We start from the raw sequence: 15,131 nt of genomic DNA, 5'->3' as shown, positions 1-15,131 counted from the left end.
TCTGCTTTGATAGTTTTAATTCCCTTGCAACTAGGAATATTTACATTTTAAAAGAATACTGCAGAAGCCTGCGCAGTTGCGTTTTGCTTAGACAGGAGAAATTGCTGTTAGTGTTTGTTGAATAGGTAGTGACAGAGTTTTCTTTTAAGTCTGAACTTCTTAAAAATTCAGAGACCTTTAGACTATAGTCTTAGGTATATCAAAAACATTTTCAGCACTAAATTTGATCCAAAAACCAGAGTAACACTTAAATAGGATAACTTGTTGATTGTTTGCAGTTATCCTGGAGGTTACTGTGGGGGAAATATTCCACAGCATTTATTTTTCCTGATGGTAAAGTTTTATTTATTTTTGCATTGCTTAGGGGTGTCTTTATGAGATGTAGTTTTTTCCTTCAATAGTATTGACATACTGCCAAGGTCTTATCATGCCTTTCCAGGTTTTTATATTGTCACTGCAAATCTCATCATGCTACTATTGATTTCCAGCCTGGACTGGATTAAGCTTGTGTTTGACCAACATTCTGATGTTTTCTCTTTTGTATTTCTTTTGTTCAAGTAGATGATTGACAGAATATGTGTAAAAGTGCAAGATCATCTCAACTCTTTAAGAAACTGTGGTGTGGATGCTGTACAGGAGGATGTCAAATGTGCGGAACGGCTGATGCGGGATGCTAAGAACTCCAAAACAGTAAGCCTTTCCCAGCACTCTGGCCGTGCTGAGAGCAGTTCTGTGTGTGATTGCAGCTTTTCTCCTTTTGGGCAGTGAAAATAATAATATGTGTCACAAGAGAGTATTTTCTTCAGAGGACCAGCTATAGGTAGTATTTAAAGTGATAAGATAATTCTAATTTATGAGGACTTTGATTTCGCCAAAGACATTTCCTGCTGTTTGTCCTGGTTTGGAGACAATGATGAGCCTATATTCTGAAGGTACTCTTCCTGTCTTACAGCTCTTACCAAATCTGTATCACCTTGGTGGAGCTTCTTGGGCAGGAGCAAATGGTTCACTCTCCAATCCAATCCAAGAGACACTTGAATCCATGGCTGGAGAAGTCACAAGGGTAGTGGACGAGCAACTTAAGGTCTGTAGATGGATGTGTTACCATCTCTCACATGCAGAAATAAATAAATCTGAGGTTTTCTGTTGCTAAATGCCAATGTGCCACACTTCATTTTTCTTCTCAGTAGAGCTGTATGTAAGCTAGCTATCTTTCCATTATTAGTTTCTTATAACTTTGAGTTGTGTAATTTGGATTCTTTTCCCAGTTGGAATAAAATAAAAAGTTGCTTTAATGTTTTCAGTGGGCAGAACGAGCACATACTGTTTATCATCTTTTCTCATCTGCTAGAAGGGGAAGACTAATCAATTGCTCCTTCAGCCTTTTATAAAGGCATTTCTCAAGCACCCTAAGAAGCCTCATGCCCTGGAGAAAACTGCTCTGTAGTTAAGAAGTCCTAGTAGAGTGAAAGCTGCTTTTTTATAGGCTCCATGGCAGATTTATTTTCTTAGTGGTCACTTTTGAAGCTGAGGCAGAATTTCCACTTTACTGTTTGATTTGGGTAAATTGTAGGTATTGAGAGTGCTCAAAAAACTGGTACAGGCAGCTTTACAGGAAATCTTCTCACAAGCTGCCTGTCAAACCTCAGCTCTTGAAATAGATGTCATTGATCTGTCAGTGTTCTCACCTGTGTGCTCAGCCAGGTCCTGCTCAGAAACTTGCACCTTCAGTTATGTTTGCTCTTCCTGTGTGACAAGCAAAGAGCCATCCATACAGAATGTGCAAAGGTATCAGTCCAGAAAGAAAACAAGGTGGAGAAATTTGAACAACAACTGGGATCTGTATGGAAGCTGATGAATTTAAAAATATGGGTCTGGGACAGCTCAGATCAACTTCTGTTTGTGACTAAGCTGCTTTGTCTGTGTACTGCAATATTTAAACACTTTACAACCTTCATCTTCAGATTCTTTGATCTTTCAATTGAAACATGAAAATGCTTCTGTCAGTGGGAATATAATGAAGAACAATAATAATGCCATATTACTAATTACTTTTTTGAAATTAAAAAGTTAATGAGGAGGAAATTGATGCTCTATTTTTAGTATGTTTCTCCCTTTCCCCATTATATGAAATAAGGTGAAGATTTCTGCAGACATGAGTTATCCATAAGATTCTTCCCAGTGGAACCTCTGGGGTATTACTGGGACAAGAGTAGTCAGGTCAGCCCTTATGCTGGGCTTATGCACTTAAATAAGTTCATCTTACAGAGGGTGGAAAAAAAGCCACTTCAGCGTTTGGAATGTTCCTGAATTAACGTGTCTTCCATTTACACTTTTACGCATTTACAACAAAAGGCACTTTAGCTCAACCATTCTAACTTTTACATTTATTTTTGATCTGTATGGCATTCATGTTTCAGTGGCTTATAAAAAACTATAAGTCATAATTCTCTTTGTGAAGTCCAACACTCGTTTTTATTAATTTTCACTTAAGGTGGAAGGGTTTTCTTTTAAGTTCTATGCATGGAGGAGGAAGTGTTGAACATGGATTAGAATTATTTTTTTACCCCAGTTGTTTAGGTCAATTCAAAACATCATAAGCAGTTTATTATTTGTAAAGATAGATAAGGGAGCTCGCATAAGGACAATTCTTTTTGTAATTGTTGGGGGAAAAAAATCCTGTGTGCTGTAAGAGGAGTTTTGATTTTTAGTTTCCATAGCAACCAGACTGTGATTCTAAAAAGAAGTTTGGAATTTGGTTAAAGGCAATGAACATATTTTAAGTACATAAGATATTTTTTTTCCTTTTTGTTTTTTCCCCCGACTCAAGGAAAAGAAGAGGGGTGAAGAAAGGAGTTAGAGTAATGAAAAACATTATATTGAAATCAGTTGAGTTGACCAGAGGAGAAATTATAGCAAGACCCTTGCCTTTTTCTTCTCCTGCTGGTGTCACTGTGGACACACAGAACAGGGAGATGCATTATTCAGTCAGCAAAGGCCCAAGGGAAAATAAGCAAGAGAAGTGGAACCTATACAAACATGATTGTTTTGTAATGACAGGAGTGCTCAAAATATTCTTCTTAAATTTTGCCCTGGAGCAAAGGATCTGTTGGCTCCATCACCTGTTCCATTTTTTATTTTGATACCATTATTCTTCAGTCCTTTTCCTCACTGTATCTTTCTCCTGAATGTTAAGATTCTTTGACTGTGGGTAGTACTTTGTTCTCTTCTTTCACCTGGTACTTGCAGCCCTGTGACTGAAGTGTGTGCACTTCCACAGTCAATATTGGTAGCTTTCCAACAGTGAAAGGCTTGGGCATGGAATTAGGAGGCGAGGAAAGGTTTCTGTAGATATCCTCTATAGATAATGGTCACGTGAAATCAACAGCTAAAATCCACCAGTAAAGAAATTATGTTCAGTTGTGCAATTAAAGATAAGATCCAAACTCTATTTTACTTTTAAATTGCACATTCTCTCAGTTCTTTTGAGTAAAAATTGATTTTGGAAATTTCAGGAAAGGTCTAGTTTTTCCTGCTACTTCCCAGTGATGCCTTCTCAGAGCATTTTTTTCACATGATCCATTTTGAAAGACCCTGCTTAGACTGCAATTGTAATTCAGCATAGCAAGTCTATCACTTTTATGATTGTGATTCATCAGTAACCCTTAGAGGCCAGGGAATTTTTTCACAATAAACTGCACAATTGCACCAGTGAATAGATGCTATGGAAAAAATGGATGTGTCAGGAACTCTCATTAATAGTTTACTTGGCTCAGTGTTCTCTAACATTCAAGTTCTTCATCCCCCATGGGGATATGGCCACAGAGGCTTGAAAGTCTCTTCATTAGTCATGCTGCCCCAGAATCTGCTCGAGGACTGAAGGAGGGGGTGTGGGAAGAGTTCTTAAAGGGCATCCTGAGAACCCAGCAAGAAGATATATTATTAGCTGTAATGGCAGTTGTCCCTTTTAACTCTACATCAATTGTTGCAAAGATTGGATTTTCCTGTACACTGTGGCTGCTCCGTGTTGCTTTGTTGGTTTTTTCCAGACTGTAAAAGCTACAGACTGAAAGATGCTGCTTTGAATCACTGAAATTTTTATGCGGCAATGGTGTTTTTTTCTTGCTCATTGTCTGCATAAGGAAATTACTAGTTATGGTAGGGCTATGCAAAGAGAAAAAAGCTCTGATACAATGGAATTGAATTCGCAGTCATTCACCTGTGGTATGAGATTGAGAAGAAAAAGGAAATCAGTAGTGTTTTCAAGGGATGCAGTTCTTATTTTTGTACAATTTACAGATGCCTAGGTAAGATCTAGGCTTACCTAGTACACCATTCCAAGGAAACGTTGTTTATTTTATTTTATTATTTGTAAGTACCTTTTTCTGTCTGCTTAGCAACCCTCAGACTTATCGGAGAAAAGTTGGCCCATTTCAGTAAACTGGGCTCTGGCCTGTTCCCTTTTTTTTTTCTACCCTCCTTTGGATTTTTCTTGTGGGGTTGGCCATGCACTGCAACAGGCTGCCTGAAGAGGGTGTGGAGTCCCTCACAGGAGATACTCGAAAATTGTCGGCACACAATTCTGTGCCATGTGCTCTAGGGAAACCTGGAGCAGGGAAGTTGGACTAGATGACCTTCAGTGGTGCCTCCCAACCTTTCACCCATTCTGTGGTTCTGTGTGAATAAAAATGGTTGGCTATCTAAAGTTTGCTGTAGAGTTACATGTATATAAAGGAGAGCCATATAACAGTTTGCATGCCAACTGCAGATCATGCTTGTAGCTACTTCTTAATATTCAGCCGGTATATTCCAGCCATCTACAGCCTGCTGAGTTCTCAGGATCTCTCTTCCTCATTTACTGATGCTTCTTTACAAATTGGCAGGTCTGGAGCACTGATGAAAATTGGTGATTCGGGGCACAGTTTAGAGGAAAGGCAGCTGCAGCAGAGCATCCACTGCGGTGGTGGGTGCACAAGGGAAGCTAATTTGTTCTGGCAGTTCAACACACAGAGATGTAAATGTTTCATATTTGAAAAGGCAAACAAGTACAGTTGTGGGTCATTTTCAGAACAAGTGTTTTGATTCTCAAAGCTATATTTTGTAAAATGTCTTATATTGCAGCTGGATGCAAAATAGAAAGCAGGAAGAATTGTAAAAACTGCAAGTCTGAAAGTGTCATATTCAACAGAATAATGCTGTCACCTCCCAGCTAAAGTAAATCCAAGTAAATCCCAGTCTCTAATGTTATTTTTTGCTTTCTGTGCTGCAGACACTCCTTGAGTCTATGGTGGATGCAGCAGAAAACCTTTGCCCAAACGTAATGAAGAAAGCTCGTATCCGCGAAGACCTCATTGAGGCCAGCACCGAGAAGATTTCCATCCCACGCACTTTTGTAAAAAATGTCCTCTTGGAGCAATCTGGAATTGATATCCTCAATAAGATTAGGTACTTTAGGAGGCTAGTCTAACAAAGTTGGAATTTGGATTTTGGGTTGTGTGTTTGTGTAGTAGAAGAATTTTGGAATGCTTTTGTGACTCACAAGAAACTATATTATGGCATTCAAAGAGCAGTAAATTGTCCTAGAGGTCTGAGAACTTAGATTCATATATTTGGAATCTCTAGGGATGTTAACTAAGATCATTAATGCATATGCTCTCTTAGTGAAAGATTTGGTTTGTAGTACACAAATAACATTTTCATAACTGATACTTTTTAAAAAAAACTTTATTTTCTCACTTAACACTGGATTAATGTAATAGAAGGAAATTGCACTATTTACTTTGAGTGACAGCAGTGCTTTGTCCGTTGTGACATTGGTCTTTTCCTATAGCTGTAGCAATCACTTTAAGACTTTGTGTGGGAGCTGTGCATAGCAGACAGACATACTTAAAAAATGGAAACTTGGATATTGAAACCACAAACCTGGAGCAGAAACCATTACCCTAAATAACTCTTAGTTTGTCCTGTAAAAAAAAAAAAAGAGGCTTTTACCTGACCTTTTACTGTTGGTTTTTTTTTTTTTCATATTGAATGTATACCAGAAAATATATTTACATAGTATAATGTGTAACCTGTACTTTAACCTTTTCAGTTCCTTTCTGCCTGATGCTTGAAAAGCATAACATTTTGCATTGAGATGATAATATCTTTCAGGAGGAAGGAAACAGTTTTGTAGAGTACAGCAAAATAGGCAGGAAAAGGTGTTGAAGACTTTAGCTATACCTTCAGAGTGTTTAAAATGGCTCAGGGAGTAAGTTTTCTTCACTTCGGTCCTATCAAATAAATCTTGGCCCCAGGACAATAATACTGCCTCTTCTACTTGTAGAAGCTGGAACTGTCAGTCAGGTGAGGGTGCTACACTGTGATCTTTGTTGCCTTATATTATTTGAAATTAATTTTTCTAGCTGAGGGAGATTCCTTCACTCTCATTCTCTTCCCACTGTGGCTTGGCCACCATTCTACCTCCCTATGAATTGTATTGCCTTTCCAATGAATGCCTTACCTTTTTCTCCAGGCTCTCTGCAGTAGTAATGCTAACCTCAGACAGAAATAGCTTTGTTAATCCAATACAGCTCAGTCCACATATAAAAACCATAAACCAATATCATGTCGCTTGCTGGCAAATGCCAGGTGAAAGAGTTGGTGTTGAAAGCAGAAGCAGCAGAGGTGGAGTTTTGGGCTGCAGCTCAGGCAGTCATGTTTGTTGGCTCCACATCAGCTGCCCTCCACAGCCAGAGCATTTGGTGCTGTCACCAAAGATGGGATCCCAAGGGAGCAATTCAAGGTACATATTTCCTTGAGAGAGAGGTCACTAGGGCAACCTAAGCTCAGTGTCTAGGTGTTGTGGTGTTCCACATATGTCTGTGCAGTGGAAAAATGGCTGAAGTGAAGTTCTTGAGACAGAAAGTGGTTACCTAGAGCAAAAGAGGAAGCAAAGTTGTGATGGAATTGGCTGAAGAAACAGCATTGTACACTTGTCCTTACTGGCTGATCAACACAAAAAAGAATTGAGGAAATAAATGGATTGTAGTTGTTCAGTGGAGTAGTGTTCTGTAGGCAGCACTGTCCTAATCCCATTCATCTGGGATGCATGTTTGTCTGATTTTAGTGGTGGAGTATTCCTCTCTGAGTTTCACTTATTTTTATTTAGCTCTTACCAAGATGTTTTCATTTCATCTCATGGAAAACTGTTAGAAGCAGGTTAAATATGGTACAGAGGCTCCTGTGTTTATTGTGTGATTCATGAGTTTATTTCTGAAACCTGCAGTCATGTATCCTGACACCCTCTAATGTTTTACTTCAAATAAAATGACAGCACAGTGGATAATCGTCACACTGTTGAATGTGTAATAAAGACGAAAATCTCCTGTGTGAATTAAGAAGTTCTCTCATTTTTAATCCTCACACAGTGAAGTAAAGCTGACAGTGGCTTCTTTCCTGTCTGACCGAGTTGTAGATGAAATCCTGGATGCACTTTCCCATTGCCACCACAAACTGGTGAGTTTTTTCTTGGTTGATATCTAATATGTCAGTTCTCAACAATGCTATTTATATTCATAACTTGTTCAGTTTCTCCTTTGACAGCTCTGTTTTGAAATTGGTCTTATTTTCGTTGACATCCTGACATCTTTTGAAATATAATTTTGGGGCTCTTGCCTCTTTGCTGTAAGAAAGATGCAACCTTGGAAGAGATGTGTTGTATACTTGTCCTATTATCTTTTGAGCTGTTGTCATATCTAGAAGTAAAAATGCCATCAGAATGCAGTATTGAGTTGTTAGTTAAGAGCACTCCTAGTATTTATCAAGGTGAGAGTATAAGGCTTGGTTGCTCATGAAATGAGAGGTAAGATTTCATTCTTCAGGTACTGCTGAGACCTTGTTCCCTGAATGAGTACATTTTGAGGTTACCTCAGAAATGGAGGTATCAAGTTTGAAGAGAAATGAGTTGGAAGGTAGGAGGGGAAGCACTCTTGAAGGTCCTGAGCTTTTGGGAGGCACAAATATTTATTGTAGAGGTGCTTGCCTCATCAAGAGTAGAAGAAATAAAAAACTGTGTATCCACAGAAAATCTTTTTTGCTTCTAATGCAATGTCCTTTGTAAGGACAATCCAGTACTCTTTTTTAAAAGAACTTAGTGGGTGGTCATTCTGATTAAAATTGCTCTTCAGTTCTAATTGAAATTTCTATGGCTTCAACTTGCAGTCAGGCTTTTTTCTCAGATGCTTTTCTCACCAAGATAAGGGAACTATATATATTTCTCTTTATTTCCTCTCTGTAAAAGTCTTCACACACATTAAACAAATCACTCTGTGGGAGCCAGGATGAAATCCCAAATAAATCCCTCTTTCTGTGCCCCCCCCCCCGCCCCCCCCACTTTTTTTTAATGGAAGACTGAGTTACTTGAGTGTGCATCTTTGTAATACAGAGCAGCATTGTATAAAGGTACAACCTCTGGTATCTGGAGCTATGCAGCAGCAGCAGTCTGCTGTGAGAGAGACCACATGAATGAGCTCCAGTTTGTCCTGGAGGAGGCTCAGCTGGAATGAGTGGTGACTGGGCAGTGTCTGTCCAGTGGTATTGCACAACCTGGGCATGCCCTGGTTCCTGCACAGTACGTCATTTTCTCCAGCCTTTGAGTCACTTCACTGAAAATCCTCTGCAATTTTTCCAGCTGTTTTAAGAAATCACTTCTAAAACTGTAGTTTCCAGAACCATATAGACTATTTAAGTCTTTTAACCAACACAGTCCACAGGAATAAAATTTTCTCCTGATATTCCTTATTCCTTGTATTTATGTAGCCAAGAATATAAGAATTCCTTCCTTTTGTCAGAGTTTCAGTGGCAGCTAATTTTTAGGACAGGGTTTTCTAGACCTCCCTTCCATTAAGGGCTTCTGGATACTTGTTTTTAGGATTGTGAAATTGGCTAATTGCCAGTGCTCTTGGTTTCTAAGGAATGACTGTACATTTTGGGTTGGGTCGATTTGCTTCGTGATCCATTTTGGCCTACATGTCCCTTTCACCATTTAACTCTGCTGTGTTTCTGTTAGCTCTAGGTTCTTTGAGATGGTATAGCACTGATGAAAACCTTGAGGAGTATTGATCTCAAAAATGCTGCTAGAGTAACTCCTGTCTAATTTGACACTGTTAATCTTCAACTGGCAGCTGCAATCTGAGAGCTGGCAGCTAGTTCTTCATACAGCAAAGATTGAATGCACTGATGCAGTTCTCAGCCAGCTCCTTAAATTGGAGTGTCATGTTCTACTAATTCAACCACCCACAAATGTCTCTGTTTGTTGCATTGGCATAGTAGTGTTTGAGGCAACTTTGAAAAATAAACCTTGTTTGACAAGACCTTAGTTTGCCTAATGAGATGACAATTAGCATTAATTTATTGCAGCTATTTTAATGTGCTTGAAGATAAATTCATAGCAGCTCTCCAGTTGCTTTTCCTAAGTAGACACCAGACTAAATGAGCTATAATTGACTCAGGTCATCTGTTCACTTTTTTTGATGGTTAACAAAACATCAATCCACTGGTTGTGCCGCGTTGTGCTGATGTAAAGCAGTGGACTACAGTTCTCCCTAGCTGCCTCTTTGAAGACTTCTGTGACCAGCTGATTTGGGACAGCCGAGTTTCAAATATTTGCTTTTATTTTATTTTGCAGATGTTTGTTTAATATTCTCTTCAGTTGTCAAAAGAACTAGAAAATATTTCATCATTTTCATGACATCTGGAGCCCATTCCATTCCAAATACAACCCAGGGTAGTTTCTATAACGTTCTGTGTGGTCCTAGTAGCAGTTCTTGCTATGCAGGTCTAAAAATAGACTTTACTGTTGTTACAGCTTTTCCCTATATCTTTCTTCAGTGAAACAGAACTGAGGTATTTAAACAGTAGTTTTATTGAGAATAGCAGATGATAACATTTTGGCCATTGAATAATTACGAAAATTATATTGGCTGATATTGTACCTGTCTTTGTTAATTAAAAAAGGGTTCAAGAAAAAGCTTCCCTTCCACACTTTTATTTTCTTTATAAGATAAACCCAGTGTGAGGACTAACCAAAATAATGTAGCTTTCCTTTTGTACTTGTTCTTCCAGGATTTTTGATCACTGAAATCCTATAAACTTTCTGGTTGGGTTCTCTGTCTTTTTTAAGTTTGACTGGTGTGTTCCTGTCTTTATCTCCAGGCTGACCATTTGACCAGACGTGGCAAACCACTTCCACAGCAAGAATCACTGGAGATTGAGTTAGCTGAAGAAAAGCCCACTAAACGCTCTATGATCACGGTTGAGGAGTTGACAGAGATAGAACGTTTGGAGGATCTGGACACTTGTATGGTAAGACACATTCCACAGCTCATGTGGTTAAGCACACAGGTAACGAGGGAAGACACTTTTCAGAATATCATTTAGCAAATCAGGAAACTGAAGTTAGGAATTAGCTTCTAGAAGAAGTAAAAGTTTGCTTGGAAGATTTTACCTGAACTGCATCTTGTTCAGCAGAAGAAAAGCTTTTCCCTTTTCTTCACTTGTTTCCTTGTGCCTGTTCAAGGGCCTTTCCCTTGCATACACTGCTAATACAGTAAACACCTCTTTCATGGGGCACAGTTTCACAGAGGGAATTAATTGGACTATGCTATCCTTTGACAATATGCTGCTTTCTGCCTTTGTCTTTCTTCTACTTAGATTTCTTTCACCTGTGACAAAAAATATTACTGCCTGAAAGTTACTGACCATGAACAGAAGTTGATTTATGTGTGACTTTATTATAAAGGTGGCTCTGTGCTATATCATCATCCTTACAGGATGTGAGCCCACATGATTGCAAATATAACTTTTCTCAATCTCAAATTCCCCTCTACCCAGCTCAGTCTGTTGAGGAACTTCACTGTGGACAGGAACTTTAGGAAGTGTTTTACTATTACAAATTAGTCAGTCTAATAGGTAGTCACTCCTGCAAGGGGTGAGCTTTCTGATCTACCTTCCTACCTGATTCCTTGGTCATGTGCTTTCACCAGAAGCTAAGATGGCAGAAAAACTGATTGCAGCTTTTTGTAGAAGGTTTGTTGATTCAGCTCCCTGAACAAACGTACTGCAGAGTCAGAAAGCAGAGGAGAAGGAGCAGCAGGGCTGCTGCTATCTATCTCCAGCAGCTATCTGTTGGTCTCATTTATCTGTTAAAAAAAAAGGCACACCTTCATTGCAAATACCAGCTTAAAACAGGTTCTCTCTCCCTTCCAAATCTCCTGATTCACTGTGTGCTGTTTTGAGACGATATTTGTCTGAGCATCACAAATCCCTGTGAGGTTTGTGGTGTTGATTACATCATCTAGTTCATCACTGATACTGTCATGTTCCAGAAGCTTTCTGTGGCCAACATTCAGTAATCATTTTGAGCCCTAGCTCCTATGGGAGAGACATCCCAGTAAAATATGTGGCATCTGAACACTGTACCTGTAAGTTTTTGCATGCTGGCTTCATATATAGAAAACTAAACTAGAGGCTTGCTTTGGCACCCCACACTTTGCCCTTAAATTTATTCTTGCATCCTGTTAAGGATAGTAATACTGGAAATGTAAAAAATAGCTCCTGTCTTCATCTCATATCACTGTGGTTTTATGAAAGCATCATATCACTCCACTGTTATCTTTCACTTTGGCCATATTAAAATAATGGAAATGTGATGCTGCTTACACTCTCTAAAAAATGCATTAGATGCTTAACTGTACTTCTCTTCATAAGTGTTTATATGTCTTCATTCTCTTCATTCAGCCTCATCTTACACAGAGATTCAAATAGCTTTGTGCCCCAGATTCTCATCAATATCCAATTTCTGAAAAGAATGAAGCATCAAATAAACATGAGACAGTAATCTTAGTCAGTGCTAAAGGATCCATTTATTAAAATCTGTAATCCATATTTGGGAGCTGCTTTTTGCATCCTGACTGCAAATGATGTTGCTTACTGCTGTAAAAAATATACAGATAAATAGATGAATTCATAGAATAGTTTGGGTCAGAAGGGACATGAAAGATCACGTTCTGTGGACAGGAACATCTTCTGTTAGACCTGGTTGCTCAGAGCACAATGCAATTTGGCCTTGGACACTTTCAGGGACAGGGCATCCACAACTTCTCTGGGCAGCCTGTTCCAGTGCCTCATCACCATCACAGTAAAGAATTTCTTCCTAATATTCTCATCAAAATCCACCCTCTTTCAGTTGAAGCCATTTCTCCTTTTTTCTATCACTACATGCCCTTGCAAAAAGTCCTGCCTTTTTGTAGGTCTCCTTTAGGTACTGTTGTAAAGTCTCCCTGGAGCCTTCTCTTCTCCAGGCTGAACAACCCCAGCTCCTTCAGCCTGTCTTCACAGGAGAGGTGCTCCAGCACTCTGATCATCCTCATGGCCTCATCTGGACTCATTCCAGCAGGTCCATGTCCTTAAACTGGGGGCCTCAGAGTTGGAACACAGCACTCCAGGTAGGCTCTCACAAGGAGAGTAGAGGGGCTGAATCCCCTCCCTCACTCTGCTGTCCACTTTGCTTTTGATACAGCCCAGGATACAATTGGCTTTCTGGGACGTGAGTGGATGTTGTCAGGTCTTGTTGAGCTTCCCATCCACAAACACCCCCAAGTCTTTCTCCCCAGGGCTGCTCTCAGTCCAATCTCTGCCCAGCCTGTGTTTGTGCTTAGGATTGCCCCAACCCATGTACAGGACTTAGCACTTGGCTTTGTTGGACTTCAGCGTTGACATAATGACACAGCTCCAAAAGGCTGAGCGATACCGGGAATTTTACTGAGCTAGTGTTCACAATGGGTTTCTTGCAACTAAAAGCACTTTAAGAATGCATCTTCTGTGTGGAGTTAGTAACTTCAAAGAGAGCACTTTCCAAGTGATTCATTTTAGCTATGGGAAAATCCTACAGAGTTCAGGTATTCTCTTGATAAACATAACCTTATTTGTGGCAGCTTTTAAGTGTCACACAGGTATTTGTGTGGAAATAAGGAACCCTCTGAAAGGGGCATCAGCCAATGCTTTATGAGCTGGTCAGTGCAGGACACAGATATGTTGCTGAGAGATTTTACTAGAAAGAGAAGCATGTGGTTTTATCAGCTACAATTGGGAAGCTAATTTATTTTGATTAATTTTAATCTTAAATGCAAAATAGATATTTAGATATTGCTTCCAAAGCAAGGCATTAGTCCAGGACTCTGCCTTGCTTGGTCATTGGAAATCCTTAAGCAGATCTCAGCCTTTTGATTAGATGCACCTGGCTGTGTTAGGCAAAGCTCAAACCTGAAACCTTCAATTGCAGCTTGGTATTGTGCTTGTTTGGGAGCCTAATTTCCTATAGCCAAAAGTATTTGGAAAGGTGGATGAGGCTGATTGTGTTGCTGGGATGCCAGAGAAAAGTTGCCTATTCTAAGCCCAGCCTTGCTCCAGCTGGCTGTCAAGATGTTTTGGGAAGAAGAGATTTTGGTCATGAAGGAGAGGCACTGAGCTTGGACCACCATCTGGGGGAAGCTGTTTCCCATTTGCAAAACAGGATTTGTTTTGCAAACCCCCATTATCTCCATCAATTCTTTGTTCTTGTTTTCTTTATCAAGCCTATTTATGATCAGTATTTTGGCTGGGGTAAACCATACAGGCTCATGATGTTATTTACCAGCTTCACTTGAAGCTGTATTTGAACAATGTGGGGAAAAACTGGATCTGGATTCACATTTGACTGTGGTTGTAGGTAGATTGTATATCACTGAAGCTATATGAATGACTGGGAGTGAGGTGGATGTATTGGTAATAAATATGTGTTTATGAGCTATTTGTTTTTATGTGTGGATTGAAAGCTGAGTACAGAAAAGTTTGAAACACTTGGACTGGCAGCAAAGGGATATGAAACCTCCATTGCTTTTGACAGAGGGAACAGACAGGCACTATTTCAGAGCCTGCCCACCTCTTCTCTGGCAGAGTGCAGAGTGGCTGTGCTGGGAGGATTTCCCTGACAGAGAAGAAATTTAGATATGTATAAACAACAGACAAGACAGAATGAAATATCACAAATGGGCTCACGAAATGCATCACTGAAAAATAGACTCTTATATGTTATTTCTGATATTTTCTGTTGTGTGAATTAGGATTTCCCAAATACCAAATTCTGCAGTTAACACTCATTAGCTACAGCTTAGGGTAAGTTTCTTATCCAGCCTTTAACAGCGGCCTGAGAGCCCATAATATGAAAGACTTGTCAGTCATGCCAGTATTTGCCAGTCTGTTAAATGAGTTGTGAAGAACACTGGGAGCAATTGAGTGGTCCAGCATAGGATGAGATTGCTGGAACATTACACATCCAAGAGTTTCTGATCTCCCTGAGCTGCACTATGGTAAATTGATGCTTCCCTAATCTACAGCTGTCTTAGTTGTCTACATTTGATTAGAGCTGCATTGATGGTAATGAGTCATTACATAAAAGTTGTGTGCAACTAAGATGGAAAAAAAAAATCTTCATGCAGAAAATGACTTGCTCTTCTCAGATGAAAGGAAAACCCATGGCCTGCTTTTCAGAGCTTAGACTCAATCATGAATTAAGTTAATTAAAAATATGGTTTTTCTAAATTTTCCTGTGTGTATATGATGAGTGTGACACATATTCAACTCATGCATGCATTTTAAAACTGTCTTTAAATAATGCACCCTTTTTTCACTGAGTCTGAATATTATGTGTCTTGGTATGTGTGATCATGTAGGTAGGTACTATCTGATTTTAATTTGCATAATGCTTCTAGTTGTCATGTGCATTAGTACTTTGCAGAAGTAAGAAATACTAAATAATGTTCATTCCCCACCAAAAGATAGTGGAGCATCTTTGTTAGATTGTGTTTAACAGTTACTTTCTTAAGGGTTTTTTTACCTATTTGAATGTTATTTTGGCTCCTAGAGTACTAAATAGAGCTCAATAGAGTTGAGACACTATTTAAAGATGTTTTGAGAGAAACAGCTTTTCTTTTACTAACAATCCACATGCACATCTTTTTAAAATATTTCTTTCAGCAATATAACTTTATTAGTGTAGGTAGTACTAAGCATATAGCCAGGATAAGTTTTGTTTTTAGAGCAAAGTAGAGGTT

The 15,131-nt window shown here is 39.2% G+C and overlaps 1 protein-coding gene across 3 annotated transcripts in view; it reads left to right on the top strand.

Annotated features, from left to right (window-relative positions):
* The window catches only part of CARMIL1 (capping protein regulator and myosin 1 linker 1), a 188,666-nt gene that overhangs the window by 137,102 nt on the left and 36,433 nt on the right, over positions 1-15,131 (top strand). For all 3 annotated transcript variants that reach the window (XM_041484813.1, XM_041484812.1, XM_041484810.1), the window contains exons 25-29: positions 562-690; positions 953-1,084; positions 5,270-5,445; positions 7,410-7,497; positions 10,195-10,344. In XM_041484813.1, coding sequence (XP_041340747.1) covers positions 562-690; positions 953-1,084; positions 5,270-5,445; positions 7,410-7,497; positions 10,195-10,344 — 675 coding nt within the window. The remainder of the gene's footprint in view (positions 1-561; positions 691-952; positions 1,085-5,269; positions 5,446-7,409; positions 7,498-10,194; positions 10,345-15,131) is intronic.

This window comes from Pyrgilauda ruficollis, unplaced genomic scaffold (genome assembly GCF_017590135.1).
Source record: "Pyrgilauda ruficollis isolate IOZ18807 unplaced genomic scaffold, ASM1759013v1 scaffold68, whole genome shotgun sequence".
Classification (NCBI taxonomy): domain Eukaryota; kingdom Metazoa; phylum Chordata; class Aves; order Passeriformes; family Passeridae; genus Pyrgilauda; species Pyrgilauda ruficollis.
This window is presented reverse-complemented; position numbering and strand designations above follow the sequence as displayed.